The sequence below is a fragment of the Carassius carassius genome, chromosome 24 (assembly GCF_963082965.1).
Source record: "Carassius carassius chromosome 24, fCarCar2.1, whole genome shotgun sequence".
NCBI lineage: Eukaryota > Metazoa > Chordata > Actinopteri > Cypriniformes > Cyprinidae > Carassius > Carassius carassius.
In genome coordinates, this window is record NC_081778.1 from 23,223,612 (window position 1) to 23,246,443 (window position 22,832).

The following is a 22,832-nucleotide window of genomic DNA, read 5'->3' on the forward strand; positions in this document are numbered from 1 at the left end:
GAATTATTTGCCATATTGCTTTGCTCCAAAAACAATGTTAAAGCAGGTAACAGACATGTCGCGGTTTTGTTCTAAGAATTGATTGGGCTGTAATGTATAGTCTAGGTTACTTGTTGTGAGATGACTAATGTGACCTTGGAGAACTTTAACCAGATCTAGGCTTAACGGTTCTTGACTACGCCACCTGGTGCCTCTCACACCAAGATATACTTCGCTTATTAACTGCTGAATACCTAACCTAAGGCAAGCAGGTTAATAGAAATACACCAAAATATGAACTAAACAGAGACGTGCTTTCAGTAAAAGAATAAGACGCTTTATTAGTAAATGGTACAATTAAAAGAGCCACACAGTCATGGTAAAGGCACAGTAGTTGCAACCAAAAGACTTGGCTCACAGAGGATGACCAGGACTGGTATTGGCTGCTACCAGGAACCTATAATTAGCAGTGTAACAGGGCCATATTAATTCACTGTCAGGATAGGTTACCTGTCCGGGACAAACATGAAGTTCAAACGTGCTCTAAACTCTGGTGCCTATGGTAGCTAGCTAGCTAGCTAGCAAGCACGCACGACTATGTATACTACTGGAACAGCCAATACCACAACAGTCTGACAGGGGCACTAGACAAAGGCCACAACAAAATAACTAAAAAGAAAGAAAAGAAAATATAAAAAGGCACAGCTATCAATACACTTAGTTTAGGCAAGGCAACACAACAGGAGCAATCTGTCTCCATGTAACATACGAGAGGACCAGTGGAAAAGGAGCCCTTGTGCCAATCTTCACGATCCTACATAATAGAAATGTATTAAATCTACTGTGTTTAACTTAAGGGTTAATTGTTAACACAGCCATGCATTATCAGAACACGAACTCATTTTACACGTGTTCAAATCTAGCATACTGGGTAGAACCAGTGTGTTAGCCATGACAAATGTTTACCTTTTAGATGCTGTGACTTAATTGTGGTACAGCTACACGGCAGGTGCCTTGCCCAAGACCTGTGTGCAAATATGCTTAAACCACAAAGCATGTCCAACAATGACACCCACGTAATAAAGCAGTAAAATGCACACAAATACCTTTAGTATACCGCACGACTACCCGGAAGCGTCTGGCAATCGGTCCAACACCTATTTTCCAATTACCCAGTGTTAAACGAACAATACCAAATGCTTAGCCTGCTACATCGTATAGAGATCTACAAATACCTTGATTACACGAAGGAGCCACACATCCAAACCGCAACAAAACTTTAGACCAGGGAATCTCTCTTAACCAAACAGTGAAGATCGTTATATAGCACCCAGCCTGGCTGCTAATGAATTGTTAATCACTCAGCAGCCAGCTGGGCACCATGACATCAGAGGGCTACCATAGCTGCAGAGGGACAAAATTCACCCAGACAGTGACTACTCTGCCGGTTACACTCTACCCCCCCCCCCCCCCCCAGATTTATTATCGGCGTCCCGTCGGTAAACTCGAGACCATAACCCTACCTTCCAAAAATAAATAAAAACCAAAAGGGGAACCTAATACCAAGGACAGAAAACCGTTGTCACCTTACTACTAGACCCAAGTACTTGAGAATTCGTAGCCCCATCTGCCCTACTCACCACTGACACTGGGAGGTGATGTGGGTTGGCATGTCTTCCTGCATTGGTCCAGGCTGTCCTCCGGGATGCCACTGAACCAGACTGCATCTCATCCGTGATTGAGGCAACCTGCGAGGAATTTGGAAAAGCCAGCCAAGGGGCATCCACTGGAGGAATTACACCAAGTTGGGTAGGTACAACATCTCAGCAGTGGACAAGGACCCATTGGCCAGGGGTATCACCTTCTGCTGGCTGGCTTGTTTCCCCCTGTAGTTCCACAGGCCTGTCAGTAGTTTGTGGGTCCTGGTCCAAGTGAGCAGGCTTTAGCATGGTTCGATGTACTTGTCGTACTTAGATCCTGTGTTGGAGCCACAGAGTATACCACCCCACCAGGTGGAGGTGCACAGATGACCTGATGGACCGTGGCGCCCCAGGCATCTTGGATCTTCGAACGGACCCTCATTGTATGGTCTCTGATGTAGACATGCTGTCCTTCTACCAGTGGCTCACTCTGAGTTTTCTGGTCATACCGTTCTTTTCTCTTAGAGGCAGCGGTTTGCAAACGCTCCCTAGCATTCTGGAAAGCCAGATTTAGGCGAAGCTGGTGCTCTCGGACCCATTCACACACATGCCTGTGTTCAGGCTCTTGTACCCTGCCAAGCAGGAAATCCACCGGTAACTGGGGATCTTGCCCGAACATCAGGTAATACGGTGAATCGCCAGTTGTCTGATGGACAGCAGTGTTGTAACTAAACACTAATTGAGGTAGGTGCTCTGGCCAGCTGCGCTTTAGGTCCACGGGCAGAGTACGGAGCAGATTGTGCATCATGCGGTTGAAGCGCTCACACTGGCCATTGCCCTGAGGATGGTAAGGGGTTGTCCGGGTCTTCTGGATCCCGTACAGGGCACACAGCTGGTAGGTGACCGCATTCTCAAAGCTGCGTCCCTGATCAGAGTGCAGCCGAGCCGGGACCCCAAAACAAAAAAAACACTCCCGGATGAGCACATTGGCAACAGTTGTTGCCTTCTGATCCCTGGTGGGCACGGCCTGTGTAAATTTTGTGAAAACATCAGTCATGATCAACACTTGCTCCCTACCATCCACTGCAGGCTCCAGGAAGGTGAAATCCACAGCCAATATCCGATTTGGGCAGGATGCCAAAAGATGCCCCATGGGGTATGAATTGCGAAGACTTCGCCAGAGTATACCGCTCGCAGTTCTGACACCACTGCTTTATATCTTCCCCCATTCCTGGCCAATAACGCCGCAGTCTTATCAGCTCTGTGGTACGTTCAACACCCTGGTGGCCATGGTTGTTGTGAAGCTGCTGCAGAACTTCCTCTTTTAGGCATGCAGGCAACAAGAGTTGACGCACCTCCTCACCCCCATCTGGACGGAAAATTTGGCGGTAGAGCAGTCCATCGGCTCCCACAATACGGTCCCATTGTTGCAACAGCACACGGGTAGAGCCAGGCAATTTCCTCCGCACTATCGGGTCAGGCGGTCCCTGTGCTAGCCAGAACGGCAGGAAGGCCTCGATAGTAGGGTCCGCTGCTTGTAGTTTTCTTAACTCCTCAAGTGTGCGGGAGGGGAAGGCAGAAATAGCCATCTGGGTCGCCAATGATAGGTTTTGACATCTGGATGTTTGCTGTACGAGGACTGGTATAAATGTCCCCAGTATGGACGATTCGGTGGTCGGTCCCATTGGTCCTGCAGGTTGTCGTGAGAGGGCATCTGCATTCCTGTTAGTACAACCAGGCCTATACCGGATGTTATAATTGAAAGCAGCAAGTTCGGCCTCCCACTGCTGTTCAGTTGCTCCTAGCTTGGCAGTCCCCAGATGGCTCAGAGGATTATTATCCATCCAAACAGTACGTACATTGTTGGCCCCACAGATATTCCCGAAACTTGTCAGTCATAGCCCACTTCATTCCAAGGAACTCCAGCTTCATCGAACTGGAGTTCTTTTCTGCTGGACTAAGACTACGACTGGCACAAGCGATTGGCTGGATCCTTCCTTGCTGCTCCTGCGATAATACTGCTCCGAGACCAGTGTGGCTGGCATCCACCTCCAGAATAAACTGTAAATTAAAATCAGCGAACGCCAAAGTAGGGGCACTCACCAACCGCTGCTTCAATGCCTGGAATCTGGTCTCACAGACATCGGTCCACACGCCCTTGGCCCTTCCGGGACTTTGTGCCGGCTAGCTCCACCCCCAGGTGGTTTAAAGGAGCTGCCAGCTTGGAAAAACCCTCCACAAATCGCCTGTAATAACCTGCAAAACCAAGGAAAGACCTCAGTTCAGACACAGTGGTGGGACGGGGCCACTTAGCCACTGCGGACACCTTGGCCGAGTCAGTGGATACACCTTCGCGGGAGACAAGGTGGCCCAGATACTGGACTTCCTTCTGGAAAAAAACTGCATTTCTCCAGCTTTACTTTGTCCCTCCTTCTGTAGATGGCTCAACACTAGATCCAGACGGTGTATATGGTATTCGACACTAGAAGAAAAAAACTATTATATCGTCCAAATATAGCAAGAGGAACTGGCAATGTTGTGCTCCAAACATTCTCTCCATCAGCCTTTGAAAAGTGCTTGGAGCATTACACAGTCCAAAGGCCATGCGGTTAAATTCAAATAACCCAAAAGGCGTACAGAAAGCTGTGTTTAGACGGTCTAGTTCGGTCACAGGTACCTGGTTATACCCACTAGCCAAGTCCAATGTGGAGAACCACTGAGCTCCTGATAGTGCATCCAAGGACTCCTCAATACGGGGAAGAGGAAAGGCATCTTTTCTGGTCTTACTATTAAGTTGCCTGTAATCAACACTCATACGTAGGCCACCACATTTCTTCCACACAAATCACAATGGGAGAGGCATAGGGGCTACTACTTTCCCATATGAACTGGCTATCTAGTAACTGTCACAGGTGGGCCTTAACAGCATCATAATCAGAAGGGGGTAGACGCCTGACTGGTTTGTCATCCAAGGTATATCATGGGAGATCAGATTAGTACAGCCAAGGTCACCCTCAAAAGCAGAGAATGCTGACTCATGTTTTAACAGGAATGCCCTTACCGGTTCTTGCTCAGCCTCCAATAACACTGACAAATCAAGGGCCTGTATCTGCTTCCTCACTGACTCGGGCCTGGCTTCCCCATTAGGAACCTGCATGCTAGATACAACAGCCTCTATTTCTGGTGGGTCTTCAGAAATCCCCACAGGCAGACCCTCAACCGTGGCGTGAACAAGCAACCCTAGCAAGCGGCGGTGGTATAATGTAGCGCGTGTAAACCCCACATTGACTACAGGGATGAAAGCTGTACCTTGTTCTACACGCACTAGCGCAGGCGAAACCAGGAGACCACCAGGTAAGGAGCCGCTAGCCAGTTTCAACAGGACAGCAGGAACATCACAGAAGTGAGGAGAGCAGGTGACAGCCACCAATTGTACGGTGCCTCCTGGTATATGAATGGGCCTTCGACCTCTAACTTTAGCTACACCGGTTTTGGGTAGAGAAGAGCCGAGCTGGACCTGATGACAATACTGCAAGGCGTGCCGCCATGGCGGTGAAGCATGAACTACCAGTGGAAGATCGAACAAAGAAGAACTATGTTGGCCAAACAGTTCAGCATAGCATTCTCGAAAAACATTGATCCCAAGCACACCTGGCACAAGAGGGGTGAGCTGACCTGGGGGATCCTTAACCACTAGCCAACCTCGTTGGGGGATTACCTTCCCCAGCACTTCAACCGTAAACTCAGCATACCCAGTATAGGGTATGTCTAGACCATTTGCAGCTGCAACCAATTACATTGTTGAAGTTGATCCTTGAAGTGTTGCACAAAGAAAACTCCACCAGGGTAGATACCATAGATCCCGTGTCTAAAAGACAACTGACAACTACTCCCCCCTACTCTCACAACTACCTTTGGGCACTGAGCGACAAGGGAGGCTACAGGGTGGCTAACAGTGTCCGGATTCTTAGAGCCACTAAAATCCCCTCTCAGCGTGTGGCTCTGCACACTGAAGGGAGCTAGTTTTCCGACTGGGAAATGGAGACAACATTAGCCTGAGCTTGGGCCTGGGAGATGGGATTAGGAGCTACCACTCTCATTGTCACACTCTTGAGCGTAGTGACCAGGCTTTAAATACAGCTTACAAATGACAGTTGAAGGGCGACTAACTGGAAAGGGGCGACTAGAATAGGCCAAGCAAGTTGCTCCCTGTAAAGTAGTTAAGGCACTAGTTAAGTTATTGATCTGTTCTTATTGCTTCAACAACATGGACCGCAGCTCTGCCATTTCTAAATTTGCCATACTAACAGGTGGTGAGGCTCTGCCTGGCTGAGTTTTGGAATACTGCGTAGCACAAAGGGAGGGAACTGAATAACTCCTACCTCTATTCAAATCACTGGGCCTACCCTCACACTCCCACTGAATAGCCGCAGCACGCACTTCCAGCATGGACATCCCTGGGGTCTGATGAACAAGTCTCTTCAATTCCCTGCGGAGGTCAGAATCAAATAACATGCGCTGTAAACTGGTCACAGAGCAGCATCTCAGACTGGGGCACAGAGTCAGGGGAAACCCGTTTAACTTTATCCATCAGAGAGAAAAGAGCATGTGAATATTCTTGTAAAGAGTCATCGTCTAATTGTTTTCTAGAAAAGAAACTCTTGTAAGGCAACATACGACTGGGAACACCCATAGAGTCCTTTGAGTATATTTACGATCCTTTCTGGGTTTTCCCGATCTGCCCTTGGCCTATAACGAATCTCATCTTTAGCCTCCCCATCCAGATGATCAAACATGAAGCGTTGTCAAGGGTACCTAAATGTCTGGTACGCGCAAAAACCTCCACCTCTTCCACCCATTCAGCAATACCAATACCCACCCTACCCCTAAATACAGGACCCGTTCCCTAGGGAGATAAACCAGCCGTTCATGGGAAACCGGGTTAGCAAAACATTCCAGCTGAACTGGCGGTGGTTGCTGCTGTAGGCGGTAATTGTCTGCCTGCGGATCTGTTCCCTCAGCGGTTCAACTTGATCCACTGCTGCAGCAGAGTAGTGCACACGTTACTGGAGAGGCAGTGGAATAGTCAGCAGCCTACCAGCTGCTCCTTTCAGTACCACGCCATGCCTGCTGCTGCTTTGCCCTTAACCTATTACTATGCCTTTCAAATCAAAATACACATACACCGAACCCCCCCCCCCCCCCAGATTTAAAAAAAAAAAAAAAAAAAAAAAAAATGTCTGTGTGCGCAAGGATCCTGGCGACGACGCCACTTTGTGACCTTGGAGAACTTTAACCAGATCTAGGCTTAACGGTTCTTGACTACGCCACCTGGTGCCTCACACCAAGATATACTTTCCTTATTAACTGATGAATACCTAACCTAAGGCAAGCAGGTTCATAGAAATACACCAAAATATGAAATAAACAGACGTGCTTTCAGTAAGAGAAGACACTTTAGTAAATGGTACAATTAAAAGAGCCACAGTCATGGTAAAGGCACAGTAGTTGCAACCAAAACACTTGGCTCACAGAGGATGACCAGGACTGGTATTGGCTGCTACCAGGAACCTATAATTAGCAGTGTAACAGGGCCATATTAAGTCACGGTCAGGATAGGTTACCTGTCCGGGACAAATTTGCTCTAAACTCTGGTGCCTACGGTCAAAAGCATACACACCATGCACAGACATAGGCACAACCGCTGCAAACAAGTGAGGCAATCAATATTGTGAGGTGCAGTTTACCACTACAATACGAGGTGCAGTGCATGAAGATGGACCCAGGAACCTCTCCTACAAGCAGCTACTTTAATACTCTGGAAAAAGATGGAAGGCAAAGTCGTAATCACTAGCAAGTTGGATAAGGTATACAGCTAGACAATCTTAAGACTGTATACTACTGGAACAGCCAATACCACAACAGTCTGACAGGGGCACTAGACAAAGCCCACAACAAAATAACTAAAAAAAGAAAAGAAAATATAAAAAGGCACAGCTATCAATACACTTAATTTAGGCAAGGCAAAGCAGCAGGAGCAATCTGTCTCCATGTAACAGTGGAAAAGGAGCCCTTGTGCCAATCTTCACGAGCCTACATAAGTTACAAAGTAGATTTAATACATTTCTATCAAGGATTAATTGTTAACAGCCATGCATTATCAGGACAACACAAACTCATTTTACACGTGTTCAAAGCTAGCATACTGGCTAACACACTGGTTCTACCCATGACAAATGTTTACCTTTTAGATGCGGTGACTAAATTGTGGTACAGCTACCCGGCAGGTGCCTTGCCCAAGACCTGTGTGCAAATATGCTTAAACCACAAAGCATGTCCAACAATGACATGCACGTAATAAAGCAGTAAAATGCACACAAATACCTTCAGTAGTACACCGCACGACTACCTGGAAGCGTCTGGCAATCGGTCCAACACCTACTTTCCAATGACCCAGTGTTAAACGAACAATACCAAATGCTTAGCATGCTACATCGTATAGAGATCTACAAATACCTTGATTACACAAAAGAGCCACACATCCAAACTGCAACAAAACTGTAGACCAGGGAATCTCTCTTAACCAAACAGTGAAGACTGTTATATAGCACCCAGCCTGGCCGCTAATGAATTGTTAATCACTGAGCAGCCAGCTGGGCACCATGACATCAGAGGGCTACCATGGCTGCAGAGGGACAAACTTCACCCAGACAGTGACTACTCTGCCGGTTACACTAACAATGGGGTGATGTCAGGACTCGTTCCATGACAGCCTCAGCTTAAGTGGTCATCACAAGTATATCTGGTCAGTTTTAATGTATCTTTTACTATGATATCAAACAATTCTGTAAGTGTGGTTCAGTGGCTAGTGGAAATAAAAAAATGGTTATGTTCAATAAAAAATAAGAATAAAAATGGCGTCTGAAATTATAGGCTAGTCGAAAGAAATTAATTGTTTTTTAATTGTCCATTTATGATTTATGATAATTGATTTTGAGAAATAAACATTGTACACTTTTAATGTGAATGCAGTCATATATATTATGAGAATAATTTTAAAGTAAATCACATAATTTCTATTGAAATTATAGCGTACTACATATCCCAGAATTTTCTATTCGATGATCATTGGTCACATTCAAATGTGACGTAATACACTTTGGTCCTCTTTTGCGCGAACAGTTGATGCTGAGGCAGAGAGAAGAATCTGCGCGCGGCCAAATCCAGCTCTGATTTCCACTGCATCTAAAGGTGGGTGTATTTTGTTATTGTTGTCAAAAAGTATTATTATTATTATTTTGCAATACATATCAACTGTTTCTGACATGACAGGAGGAAGAGGCATCTACAGTATAAAAATTCAAAGATGTAAGATTTTAATTTTCAGTTACACCCTTATTTACCTCCCTTTTTGAGGAGGGGGTGCAGATAATAGACAAAAACATCAGGTATAGAGTTAACGTACCATAACTAAATAAGTCTATTAATTTAAAATTAGCACGCGCAGCAGTCTAACTGCTCGTCGTTGTGCGACCATTAAGGTTTTGTGTTTGACGTCATTTAATCGGGAGGGAATTGTTTAAACGGTCGAGCTCACCATTAGCCGTCTGGCTCTCGTTTAGTTGAGATTTGCTTGTTTATTTAGCTGTTTTGCTAGTGCAAAATCAATTCTATTGTCAGCCATAGACTTCAACAGTTTTAACAACAATACCAGTATATAGCCCGCAGTACAGTGACAGGTGATCTAATGGGTCTCGACGTCTTTTGTCTTTGTTATTTGTGCATTCACCAACCGTGCTGTCAAATAATATTATTTACCTTCTAATGCATCAATGACATCGATTAATAAACATGAAATTAGGCGTTTTGCATGTCAACACTGAGATTATTCTGTACAATAGGCAGTGCAGTTGTGTCTGGTGTAAAATGGGAGACATTAGGGTGTGATCTGGTTTGCATTAAACGGGGGATACACCAAAATACCATTATTTGTAAATGTTGCATTCCATATTTGCATGTTTCTTGGAACATTATTAGGGTCTTATTGATACCTAATATAGTATAGTGTGTGGTATTTTGGATTTTTGAAGGCTGTAATAATTGGGGTTCAGGGTGTATCTCGGCCATCTATTGTCTTATGAGATCCTGCATCCCATCGGATAGACAGTGGGGCTGGATCTTTATTTTCAGCCATGAAGAGATAATATGTTGTCAGGTCATTTTTAAGATGACAAGTTTGTCTAATACTTAATATTTAACAAACCACTTCAACGGATTAGGCTGTCTTTGTTCGATTCTTACACAATATCCCCTTTGTTTTAATCTCTCAGTGGCCAGTTGGATCTCATTACATTATGTATGATGCTGATTTGTTTGTCTCTACATTTCACCCGAGTGTACACCCTGCATTATATATTTTAATTAAACTGTTATCGTTTAATTAGATGATGATGACAGCACATCTGAATAGATGGATCCGGTGCTTGTTGTGCTGGCAGCGACTCATCCTCTTCTTTGCTTCCAGCATAAAAAAGGATATATTGCTATTTAATAGACTTGTTTCCTTGTTTGACCTTATGTATTCCAGCTTGTTTCCTTCCCATAATATCATTTACTTATTATGCATGTCTATTGTGGCGACACCACTCCTTTGAGTAGTGTATTTTAGTTATTATTTAGATATTTATTAGGTATATGTATTATTTATTGTATTTAATTCACAATAGGGCCAGTCTCCACTCCTTTTTTTCATATTCAGCTATCTTAAAGATTTTTTTTTTTCAGTGACAGTAAAGATGTTGCCGTTGTTGAGAATTGTTTTCAGTATGTGGGGATAGACAGATAGTTAAGAGAAAAGATTTGCATCAGCGTTAGTAGCAAAACGTTTCCATTTTTGATATTATTATATGCATTCATTTGGCAGGTGTGTGAAACCGTTGAGGTTGGAAGTGCAATGGCGTCCTCTGGAGGTAAGATATGAAAATATGAGCAGCTTAGCTCCAATATCGAAATCAATATGCTTCTCTATAAGGTCATTTAACTTAAATCATTCTGCAATGGAAGTCAAGCATGGATAATTAAATGCAATGGCATATCGTTCACAGACATTCAGGTTAAGGAACTGGACAAGCGTGCCTCAGGACAGGCTTTTGAAGTCATCCTGAGTCCTACGGCTCCAGATGCCAAGGGAGAATTCCCACTTTCCACCCCCAAGAAGAAGGAGGTATCTCTGGACGAGATCCAGAAAAAACTGGAGGCGGCAGAGGAAAGACGCAAGGTAAGTGGTCATTTAAGGATCTGTTGCATTAGTGATTGTGCTTTCTGTCCCTAGTTTGTTTACCTTCTCATATTAGAACCATGAGGCAGAGGTCCTGAAGCATTTAGCTGAAAAACGAGAGCATGAGAAGGAAGTCCTTCAGAAAGCAATGGAGGAGAACAACAACTTTAGCAAGATGGCAGAGGAGAAACTAAACCAGAAAATGGAAGCCAACAAAGAAAACCGCACAGCACGCATGGCAGCACTGAATGAGAAGTTCAAAGAGAAGGTCTGTAAATGGATCAATGCATATGCATTATATGTTACTTTGTAAAGTTTCAGTTCTGTTGAATTTCCATTATGTTAATGTATGTATTTTTCTTTATTTTAGGACAAGAAGCTCGAAGAGGTACGAAAGAACAAAGAAACAAAAGATGGGGCAGAGGGTGAAAACTAAGTTTCCGCTCTCATTTTCCTTTTCATTTAGGGTATAGTTTTGGGTTTTTTAATGTATCCAAATATATTTTGTTCCATTAAATTGGCCTGTTTTCCGTGTTTGGATCCATGTACTTGCCACTTTTTTATTAAGGGGTTTTGGGTAAAAGCTGGTGCACAACATTTCATCAGTTTGTGTATTCAGTTCTGTATTTCATCGTCCCAACTAACCTGTAGATTTGTCCAGTTGCAGCTCTATAGCGTTTAAAATGAGCAGTGTTTTACTGATAGGGAAGCATGGCTGTGTTATGCTTAGGTCTATTATATACTTGGTATACTGCATTGTGCAAGTCCACCTGTTCCCTTGTATGTCAGTACTGCCATCCTATGAGCTTATTAAAGTTGCACAGTTGTTTGTTATTGTACCAGTTTTGCCACTGCCTCTTTGTTGATCTGTCAGTCAGCCAGATTGTAATGTGGAGTAAAAGAACTTCTTAAAATCGGTACACTATTAAGATAAATGGCAGTTTCTGTATTCTATATGGAAATTATGTTTTGCCAGAACAATAATGAGATCTTTTTGATGTGCTCTTTATAATCTGCATGAGATCCTAGTGTGAAAACTAAACATTTCAGTATCCATACACCTTTCCTTTACTAGCTAATACTTTTATAGTAATTCATAATCAATATGCACTAATAAAAAAATGCATTCCAATAAGTACTTGCAAAGGTTAATGTGTTAAAAAAATAATAAAATTTGTTGCTTGAGAATGTATTTGAACCATACTGGCATCTAGTGGTTTTGAGTTCGTCGAACAGGTATTAGACAAGGCTTTTTCGCAAAAGGGTCTAAATATTTCAGCAAAAAAAAAAATTCCTATTGTTGACATGATGACAACTATTATTGATTTATCCTTTGTTGCCAAAACAGTTAGATGCATGAAAATGTATGTTAGTTGTAAACAGCTTTGCAGTGATGAATGGCTTGTTGTCCACATGCTGTCACATTATTATGTGTTCAGAAATAGTGCATCAATCTTTTCTAAAAATAAATAAATTATATCTTATTTCCAAATTCTGAACTCCCTTAGTAGAAGCAATTACATGCATCCAAAAATTGATCATGTCCAGTAATATGTTGTGTAAATAAATGTTTTTTTAAATTGAATAAAATAAAAATGAAATAATTTGCTTGTCTGTGTTGTAGGAAGGAGCAAAATGACCTTCAAAGCACCCACAGATTGTTATTTATGACCCAGTCTGAATCATCCAATCACTCAGAGTATTATTGATGGAGAAGCCTATCAATATGAAAAGAATTAATTTTAACACTAAAAGGACAAGTACAACAGGAATTCTTGAAATGTTTTGTCATTGATAACTTTAATTTGGTACAAGACTGCAAAGTGCGAGGGAATTGTTTTTTTTATTATTACTTGTCTGATGAAGTTATATTTTGTCTTCCTGTGTCTAAATTCACAACATGGACCTTTGTTTCCACTGTTAACATCGAGTTTGACAAGGACACATTGTCAGCAGAGTGCCTGTTTGGGTGATGAGATAAGCTGTCACATATCTTAGCATAATTAATGAACAACAGTACACTCACATTGTAAACATATTAAACAATGAATACATTTAAATTGCCTTTACAATTAAGTGAAATGCTTTTTTAAAAAAAATATATTCTGTCTGTGTTATATCACACTGGCTCTTAACTTCGTCCTTTATTAAAGAGGGCATGTAGGCTGTATTAATAAGAAGAGGTTAGTTTCACATTTCACAGCCCATAGATTTTAGAGGGTGTTGCCACCTTAAAGGTTGTTTCCTATTGGCGAGTTACTCTGGACGGAGGCGGGGACAATGTTCTTCGGCTTGTCTGATTGGACAGTTTTCCTGCCCATCAGGCATCTTTAGATTACGGCTATTTGACAGCGCTACTGCAGGGAGCTGACGGGAGCCTCTCCCGCTCAACAATTTTTCACGTAATATTTTTTTCTGTAAATTAAAGTTTCTTTGTTTAATTACGTTTCCTCAAGACGAATGTGAAGGCGCGGTTAAATGTCGTTCAGGGGATTGTCCTCTTAAAAGGTAAATCATTTAATTTACGTTACAGATCGTAGGTTTAAGGCAAGATGAAAGCAAAAAAATTAAATGCCTATATGCACTGTAAGTTATATGCTTTTAGATAAAATTTTCAAAAACAGATATAGCCTTTGTGTAGTGTGTACGATGAGAGAATCCAAGATAGCTTATCGACATTTGTTGAAACGTGTACAGGTGACAAGGAAGAAAACGTTTTGTTGAAGTGCTTTTATCTGTTAGACGTTAAATTTCCTCAAGACAGTTCATTGTTGAGCTTCCGGGGTGTCACGTTTCTTTTTCTGGATTTTACCATAGACTGTACGAAAGAAGCTTTAGGGTGTGGGAAGCGTCTGTCTTTTGGGATGTCATCACTAAAATTATATCCACACAGCCTCCCCCCCAAATCTCTTCGTTTTAAGAGATGCAGACCATTTGTATTCCAGACATTATGAACGATGATTTTAGTTTAATCAGTTTTATACTAATTAATTAATGTGCTCGAGCTATACGCAGAGATCTGATGTTACGTAAGCGGTGATGTCTATTCGTTGTCCAAAAAGAAACCCCCCGTTTTACATCACGTTAACGTTAACTTACCTTAATTTCAGGATAAACCAGTTTTTAGTCTTTGCAATACCTTTGAATCCATAACAGGTGTTTCCCCCTCACAAAATAAGGTTTTCATGATGATTCTATTTGAACACGTATCAATTTGCATACATCGCTTAGATTGTGGCGTCGTTTGCATGCATTCATGAAGAATGAAAATAAGCCAATAAAAACTAGACCACGATTTTAAAGAGCAAGTCATATGGTATTTTAAAGTGTCCTATTATTGTTGGAGACCCCTACAACAGGTTTAAATGCATCTAAAATCAGAAAACATTGTAATTTTCTCAGAATATACATTCATATTAGAGTCATTTGCCAATGATTTCGAAACGATTAATTCCAAGCATGTTCGGGGGCGTCTGCGCCAAGATGGCGTCTGTGTAGCTAAACCGTTTCTGTCTCGCATAAACTTTTGTGCAAAACTTAATCTTTTTTTTCCTTCCTTGATTTTTTGCGTTAATTCTACAAGTGACTTTATGTTTTGAATGACTCTACAACGTTTTTAAACTGGAATTGAGAATATTTGCCTTTTGGGACTGTTAGAATTGAACGTCTGTCGCGGCTTGCAGAGTGCGTTGATTGAAACTCGCGCTGCCGAAACATAACCTGAGACAAATGGAAGGAATGGCGGAGAGTGTGAAGCGTGTGCATGGTTATGCTAAACCCACTCCCGACGTCGAAGAGGATTTAAACATGGATTGTTTATCTTCAGACACCCCGATCAACAGCCCTCTTCCGAAGATACGACGGCAGGTATCCGAGCCCTTAAATACGGATATACTAAATGATATACTGAAGGCGATTGAGAGGCTGGGAAAAAAGCAAGATGATTTCATGGAGAAGTTACTGGACATTGAAAGGTCTGTTGCATCCAATTCGAACCTGATATCTCAACTCGCCACCAAAGTTGATTCAGTGACCGTCAAAACGGAGAGGGCTGTAACTAAAACTAACGAACTAGGTGTTCAAGTAGCGGCCGTGATCAATGAAAACAACCAACTGTGGGAAAAAGTTGACGAACTGGAGGCATATAAAAGAAGGTGGAATTTGAAAATGTCTGGTATTCCGGAGAAGACGGGAGAAAACGTGAAAATGATCGCAATGGATATTTTTTCTCAAATCTCGCCGGGATTGAGAGACGTTCTTCAGACTTCCATTGATGTTGCACACAGAATCGGGCCGAAAGCGGGAGGCGCGAGCCCACGGCGGATTATTGTGCAGTTTTTGTCACGCACTCATCGGGATCGCATATGGATGGACGCGAAAAACTCTGAAGTCCTCAAACAGAAAGGCATCAAAATAACAGAAGATCTGACACAACGGGCGAGGGACGCACGGAATAAACTGTGGCCGCTGGTAAGTCAAGCCAGGAAAGATGGAAAACGAGCTGGATTCAAGGGTTCGGCTGCCATTATTGATGGAAAGAAGATTACAGCGGATAATATGTGAATCATATTAACGCCTCTATCCTTTTTTGGCCAAAAAAGTGACATTGAATCTTAGTTACAAGTATGACTTTAAAGTAAACTCTTGCTAAGATGGTGTCCTTTTTTTTTTCTCATAGCATTTCTTTTTGAATGTTGGCCTGATTAGTTTTATAGGTTTGGATATTCTCTAATCCATTGATGCTTGATATGGAAGGTTAAAGAGATAAGTTTTGCACTTTGTTCCTTCTCGCATAGTTAACTTTTTTGCCCTCTAGGGCAGATTGTTCTCTTTTTTTGTGTGTGTTTGTTTTCTGTACAAATGTCATTTAACTTTTCTTGTTTCTCTCTTAATGTTCGGGGGATTCGCGATCTTACTAAACGAAAAGCTTTATTTTTATTTTGTAATTCTAAAAGAAGAGATGTTTATTTTCTACAAGAAACTCATTCTAGTGTTAATGATGAGTCTTTTTGGTCAGCACAGTGGGGAGGTAAAACTTTATTTTCACATGGGTCTACTCATTCAGGGGGAGTTGTAATTTTATTTAACCATAATTTTAGTGGTAAAATTCTTGAGTCACACTTCTCTTTAGAGGGCAGATGGATAATAGCTGTTGTTCAGTCTGGAGAAGCTGTTATTATTTTATGTAATGTATATGGCTTTAACAGTTCTAACTTAAATCATATTCTTTTCCAATCTTTATCTACAAAATTACTTGCTTTAAATTTGAAATTTCCTTCAGCAGCATTCATTGTGGGAGGGGATTTTAATGAAGCCCCTGATCTGCATTTAGATAGATTCCCTCCAAGACTTAATGTTAATCACCTTAATTTAGTTATAAGTGATTTTTGTAGCAGCCTTTCCTTGTTGGATGCTTACAGACACGTCCATGGAAACAGTATCTCGTCGTTTACATGGTTTAAAGCAGACATGTCTCAAAAATCTAGAATAGACCTTTGGCTTATATCTGACCGGCTAGTTTCTTTTAATAGCTCTTGTACTATTTCTCCTGCCCCTCTAACTGACCATGCCTGTATCGATCTTGAAATATCTGAGCTTCGTAACAGTTCTCAGAGACGACCAGGATACTGGAAGATGAATACTTCGTTTTTGCAACTTCCTACATATTGTTCAGGTATTAAAAATATTATTGAAAAATGTAAAGTTAATTCAGATTCTGCTATTGCAAAGTGGGAATTTTTTAAATATGAGTCCCGAAAATTCTCTATAAAGTTTGGTAAACAACTTTCTAAGGCAAAGGAGTCAAGAAGCTCTGCGATCATAAAAGAAATTAATAATATTTTATGTATGCCATCTCCCAGTGAACAAGACAAGGAGAAGTTGTATTTATTGAAGGAAGACCTTGATGTTCTTTATGCAGAAAAGGCCAAAGGTGCATTCATCAGATCAAGGGCAAAATGGCTTGAATTTGGAGAAAAGAATTCTACATATTTTTTTAATTTAGAAAAAAGAAGAGGTGAATTAAAAAGGATTACAACCCTTAATATTAATGGTAATCTCACTTCTGAGGAAGGCAAGATTTCAAAATTTGTATCTGACTTTTATCAACGACTGTATACTTCTTCCTTTCATTCTGAATTTTCTAATACATTTTTCTTGAATGTGGATCCTTTTATTCCAGCTATAAGTGAAGATAGTCATGCTGTTTGTGAGGGAGAAATAACTATGGAAGAACTGGACATTCTAATTACAAAGACCCCATTTAATAAGAGTCCGGGCCCTGATGGGTTACCGTTTGAATTTTATCGATCATTTTGGAGTGATATAAAAGATTTAATCTTAGACTTTTTCAAAGAATGTTTAGATCGAGGGGAATTATCTGCATCGATGAAGCAAGGTCTTATTACGTTAATTCCTAAACCAAATAAAGACAAAAATTTTTTAGATAATTGGCGCCCTATAACATTGCTTAATTCTGATTACAAAATATTAGCTGCAGTATATGCTAGGAGACTAAAACCCTGCTTAGAAGAAGTTATCTCTCTCACACAATCTGGCTTCATGAAAGGTCGACACATTTCAAATAATATTCGTCTTGTTTTGGATCTTTTAGATTACTCTGAGTTGGTTAATGATGATGCACTAATCTTGTTCTTAGATTTCTACAAGGCATTTGATACAGTAGAGCATGCCTTTATGTATGATGCCTTAAGACGATTTGGCTTTGGTCCAAAATTTGTGAAAACTGTACAGACTCTGTATAAAGACATCAATAGTAATGTATCCTTGTCTAGTGGGACTTCACCACGGTTTGTCATTGAGAGAGGCATCAGGCAAGGCTGCCCTATTTCTCCTTTTTTGTTTCTGTTGGTTGCAGAGCTTCTTAATCTTTATGTAGTGAATTGTTCGAAAATTGAAGGCATCCAAATAGCAGACCGCACTATTTTAACCAGTCAACTGGCAGATGATACATGCATCTTCCTGAAGGATAAAAGTCAAGTCCCCATTATATTAGAGGCTTTAAAACTTTTTTCACATGCCTCTGGCCTTTCTGTTAATCAGAATAAATCTGAGATTATGACAATTCACCCTTCTGCTATCCCAGACATATGTGGAATTAAGGTAAAAGAAAAGGTTAGGTACCTTGGCATTATAATCAATAAATGTCCACATGAAAGACTTGAAAATAATTTTTCTACGTGTTTACATAAAGCAAAGATGGTTTTTAATTGCTGGTCTCAGAGAAACCTGTCTATCCATGGACGTGTTCTGCTTTCCAAGGCTGAGGGAATTTCGAGGCTGGTATACCCGGCTCTCTCATTGTACGTAAATTCTAAAATGTGCTCCGATATTGATAGGGCCATATTTAAATTCATTTGGAAAAATAAGACTGAATATATAAAAAGAAAAACGATTATCAGAACTCTTTCAGAGGGTGGGCTTAATGTTCTTGATTTCAGTACTCTTAATACCATTTTTAAAATCAATTGGTTGAAACATTGCTTGGCCCATAATGATTCTATATGGTTTTATATCCCCAATTTGTTTTTTGAAAAGTGTGGTGGGTTAAACTTTTTATTATCATGTGACTTCAAATGTAGTAAACTTCCCATCAAATTATCTAATTTTCACAAGCAATCACTAGATGCATGGAAAATAGCCTTTAAACACAATTTCTCCCCTCACAAGTGTATAATATGGAATAACCAACATATATTATCTAAAAGGAAAAGTATATATAAAAAAGAATGGTTTGATAAAGGAATTATTTTTATTTCTGACTTACTAAATTGTAATGGTGAGATATATACTTATCAACAATTTCTTGCTCTCTCAGGGGTTGAATCTACATGCAGAGATTACAATGTGGTTGTTAAAAACATCTCCATTAAATTGCTTCAGCTTGTGAAAGCGCATCTCAGCTACAACCCAGTGTTACGGCAAACCCCTAAACTTGTTATTGGGGGTGTTCATATTTTGGATATGAAGTGTAATAACTCTTACATCAGAAAGTGTCTTAATCAAGATATCAGCTGTTACCCTAAAACAATTCTGAAATGGAAACAACATTTTTATTCTATACCTTCAATTGAGATAATCTGGTCAGCAAGTAATGCATTTTTACTGCCAAATAAGGTTAAGGAAACTCATTTTAAAATATTACACAGGTATTATCCGTGTAATGTATTTCTTAGTAAATTTATAAAAGACTTCTCGCCACAATGTTGTTTTTGTAATCTTGAATCTGAAACGCTTATACACTTATTTTATAAATGTAAACACTCTGAAGACTTTTGGAAGCAGGTATCTATGATGGTTTTTGATACATTCTACAAAATAATCAGAATAGATGAGGCTATGATCTTCTTCTTGGACTGTAATACTGGTTCAAATATAATTGATAACACATTAAAGTTAATAATTCTTCTTGGGAAGTTTCATATACATAAAGCTAAAGTAATGTCTATAACACCCTCCTTTAATTTTTTTTGTAAAGATCTTAAAATATTCCATGACTCATTGAATTCAATCACTAGAAATAAGAAATGCATAAAAACATCTCTTTTGTTGAAAAAAATTATTTGTAGAATTTAACTCTTATTCTTTCTAATGTAAGATCTGTTATACGTTTTCCCCAATGTATGTTTGTCTTATGTTTGATGTAAATTGTCATTGTTACTTTCAAAATTGAATAAAAAAAAAAAAAAAAAAAAAAAAAAAAAAGCATGTTCGGAGCAAACCCCTCCCATCCAAAAGCCTACTTTGCTCTGATTGGTCAGCTGGCCACGTTTGTTGTGATTGGCACAGAGAGGAGTCCTTGAGCCAGTTAGCCAGCTACCATTTACCTTTACATAAAACAATAATACAGTGCTCCAATCCTTTCTTATAATAATGATATAAAATACAAAAACACTTATGCAAGCAAATTGTGCCAACAGCTAAAATTTAGCTGCTAAACTGTAAAAACAATAATGGTGGATATGTTAGCCGAGTGCTAACGTGACTGATGAAACAATACAGTTTGTAAACCAAAATATGTCTAACAGTTACTGTAATGTTTGAAGAAGGACAGAAAAAAGACACTGTCTTATCTTGTAAACAAAATGCAGAACAGTATCACAGGAGCACCAGCCTTATTTATAGCTAACTCCCTCGTCTCTCCCTAAATATTATTTTCTACCAATTAGATTGCGTATTTATTAAAGCCTACGCCTACCCGAACCCCTAAACCTACCGTTACAGTAATGCAGATACATTAAATATCGTTGATTAGTATGAGAAAAAGGACGCGGTTATGATGTGCGCATACGGAGTAAACCCGAGTAGGAAAATCTGACGGGTGCAGCAAAATATACAGCGATTTCACAGTGATTATAAAGTCTGTGTGCTACACTACATTCTTTATTTTTAAACGAAGTAATTAGAACAACCTCAGTCTACATTAATCGACACATTCTTAGGTTCACTGCGAATTATGTGAACTACTTCATTAAGACAGTAATATCGTGCTTTACCTGGACACCTAAAGCTGCACCAGGTATGCATCACATATTAGCACAAAAACTTGATATTTTGAGCACTTAATTGAAAATTTACAAATAACATATCAATCATACTTACAGGTTGTGGTTCGGAGATGCTTGTTAGTCCAAATAAAATAAGATTAGAAGCCAAAGAGGATAAAAAGACAGATTATAGAAGTGGTCCTCGTTAAAATGACGAGCACAACAAAAGTTTTGAATTTTATTTCTGTGGTATCCTTGAACACAGCGTCTTCTCAACATGATGTAAACACACTAACTAGCAGAAGTGTTTGTGGGCAGGTCAGAGTGTTCCTATTTTGTGGGCAGGCGGGATTATGCAAATATGTTACCCAGTGACGTATACCAGTAACAGGCAAAAGATTCGAAAGTTTCATGTCCCAGGAGTTTATTTGTATTAAAACTAACAGGTTTCAACGTAGAATTGAATTTCCTTGGTAACTTTGTAATATGTCTTCATGATTTTTTTATTTTTTATTTTTTTAAATATGTATTTAAAAAAAAGATTTTACCCTTGTCTCAGTGCATACTTTAAAAAAGTTACTTTCTTGATGTTTAAACCATAATTACCTAAAATATTTGAAAACCATTTCAAAATTACATTAAAAAAAATATATATATTACAATTTTGTTTCCCATGTGAACAAATTTACAAATGCAATGATACTATATATAACTGTTATACTTTTGCCCAACAGATTTCACAGAAGACTGCCTCTTAATTAGTCCTCACCATGGCGACGGTTGTGATGGAGCAGATTGGGAGGCTGTTCATCAACGCACAGCAGCTTCGCCAGATCCCCCGTTTCTTGGAGTCAGCCTTCCCTAAACTGCCTTGTACTGTGATGGTGAGCGATGTTCCGTGGGTTTTCCGTGAGTCGCACATAGTCACGGGCTACAGGCCGCCCGAACAGAACTGGCGCTACTACTTCCTCACCCTGTTCCAGAGGCATAATGAGTCTGTAAATGTGTGGACACACCTGCTGGCCTCCCTCATTATTTTAGTCAAGTTTCAGGAGCTGTCTGAAACTGTGGACTTCCTGCGGGACCCACACGCCCAGCCGCTGTTCATTCTGCTCCTAGCCGCGTTCACCTACCTGGGCTGCAGTGCGCTTGCCCACTTGCTCTCAGCCAAGTCTGAGCTTTCCCACTACACCTTTTATTTTTTGGACTACGTTGGCGTAGCCGTATACCAGTATGGCAGCGCCCTGGCCCACTTCTATTACGTCATCGCAGAAGAATGGCACGCTCAAGTGCGAAGCTTTTTCTTGCCAGCCGCGGCCTTCCTGGCCTGGCTGTCCTGTACGGGCTGCTGCTATGGCAAATACGCCAGCCCGAACTTGCCCAGATTCATTCACAAGCTATTCCAAGTGGTTCCCTCAGGCCTAGCCTACTGTTTAGACATCAGCCCAGTGTTCCATCGCATCTATAAATGCTACAGCTCTGAACAAGGCTGTGCCGACCAGGCGGTGGTGTACCACTGCTACCAGGTCCTCTTCTTTTTGATCAGCGCCTACTTCTTCTCATACCCCCATCCTGAGCGCTGGTTCCCGGGATGTTGTGACTTCATCGGGCAGGGCCATCAGATCTTCCATGTGTTCCTTGTGCTCTGCACTCTAGTGCAGATTGAAGCAGTGCGAATGGATTACAGCGAGAGGAGATCTTTCTATGAAAGTCTCCATGGAGACTTGGCTCACGATGCAGTGGCTCTTTTTATCTTCACAGCGTGTTGCAGCGCACTCACTGCATTCTATGTGCGCAAACGGGTGAAGGTGTATCTAGAAGAGAAACAGGAGTAGATATCAAAGCAGGGACACTTGCTTGCCCATGTAGGAAGGATTGAACTGGTCTACAACAACTGAAGCAACAAACAATGAAGGCCCTTCTTTTTTTTTCAGTGTATGTTATATTTGTCGTTAATTGTTTTTTGTGGCTTGCCAATGCATTTTGAACCAACCACTTTCTGTTTACCAAACTGGTGACATGCTTTAAAACCACATTACATTTAAAGAATGGATTGCCCGCTGAAAGGTGCCATTACAACCTATTTAACCGGGTTTACATGAGATCTGTAAAGGGATGTCAGCATGTTTGCTGACAGGTTAGTTTGTATACAAGATAGTTTAGGTAGACTGGATCACTGGAGATGTTCATACCTCCTAAATCCAACTTCATTTTGGTGCCGTGTGCTGCTCTTAACTATGTTACTCACATGGTATTTACACATTTGCCAGACATCTATTGCATTCAATACACCAAATACACTTTTTCATGTGTTCCCTGGGAATCGAAACCATGACTTTGGTGTTGCTAGAACCATGTGCTACTGTTTGAATTACAGGAATGCACACAATAAGTAAAATAAAGTAGATAAATAAAGTAAATAAAGTTCCC

At 40.7% G+C, this 22,832-nt stretch overlaps 2 protein-coding genes and 1 long non-coding RNA gene across 3 annotated transcripts; 2 read left to right on the forward strand and 1 right to left on the reverse strand.

Annotated features, from left to right (window-relative positions):
• Positions 1-917: 917 nt before the first annotated feature.
• On the reverse strand, positions 918-8,331 carry LOC132103681 (uncharacterized). The gene is made up of 3 exons (XR_009423432.1): positions 8,136-8,331; positions 8,004-8,057; positions 918-1,004 (listed from the first exon to the last, which is right to left on the reverse strand). It is a non-coding gene; the product is annotated as an uncharacterized LOC132103681 (long non-coding RNA).
• A 445-nt stretch (positions 8,332-8,776) lies between these two features.
• On the forward strand, positions 8,777-12,497 carry LOC132103227 (stathmin-like). The gene is made up of 5 exons (XM_059508154.1): positions 8,777-8,870; positions 10,543-10,588; positions 10,724-10,896; positions 10,973-11,164; positions 11,267-12,497. The coding sequence occupies exons 2-5, from the start codon at positions 10,573-10,575 to the stop codon at positions 11,330-11,332; spliced, it is 447 nt and encodes a 148-aa protein (XP_059364137.1). The 5' UTR covers positions 8,777-8,870; positions 10,543-10,572; the 3' UTR covers positions 11,333-12,497.
• Positions 12,498-13,246: 749 nt separating this feature from the next.
• Positions 13,247-22,620, forward strand: LOC132103226 (membrane progestin receptor alpha-B). Its single transcript, XM_059508153.1, has 2 exons — positions 13,247-13,404; positions 21,137-22,620. The coding sequence occupies exon 2, from the start codon at positions 21,173-21,175 to the stop codon at positions 22,235-22,237; it is 1,065 nt and encodes a 354-aa protein (XP_059364136.1). The 5' UTR covers positions 13,247-13,404; positions 21,137-21,172; the 3' UTR covers positions 22,238-22,620.
• The last annotated feature ends 212 nt before the right edge of the window (positions 22,621-22,832 follow it).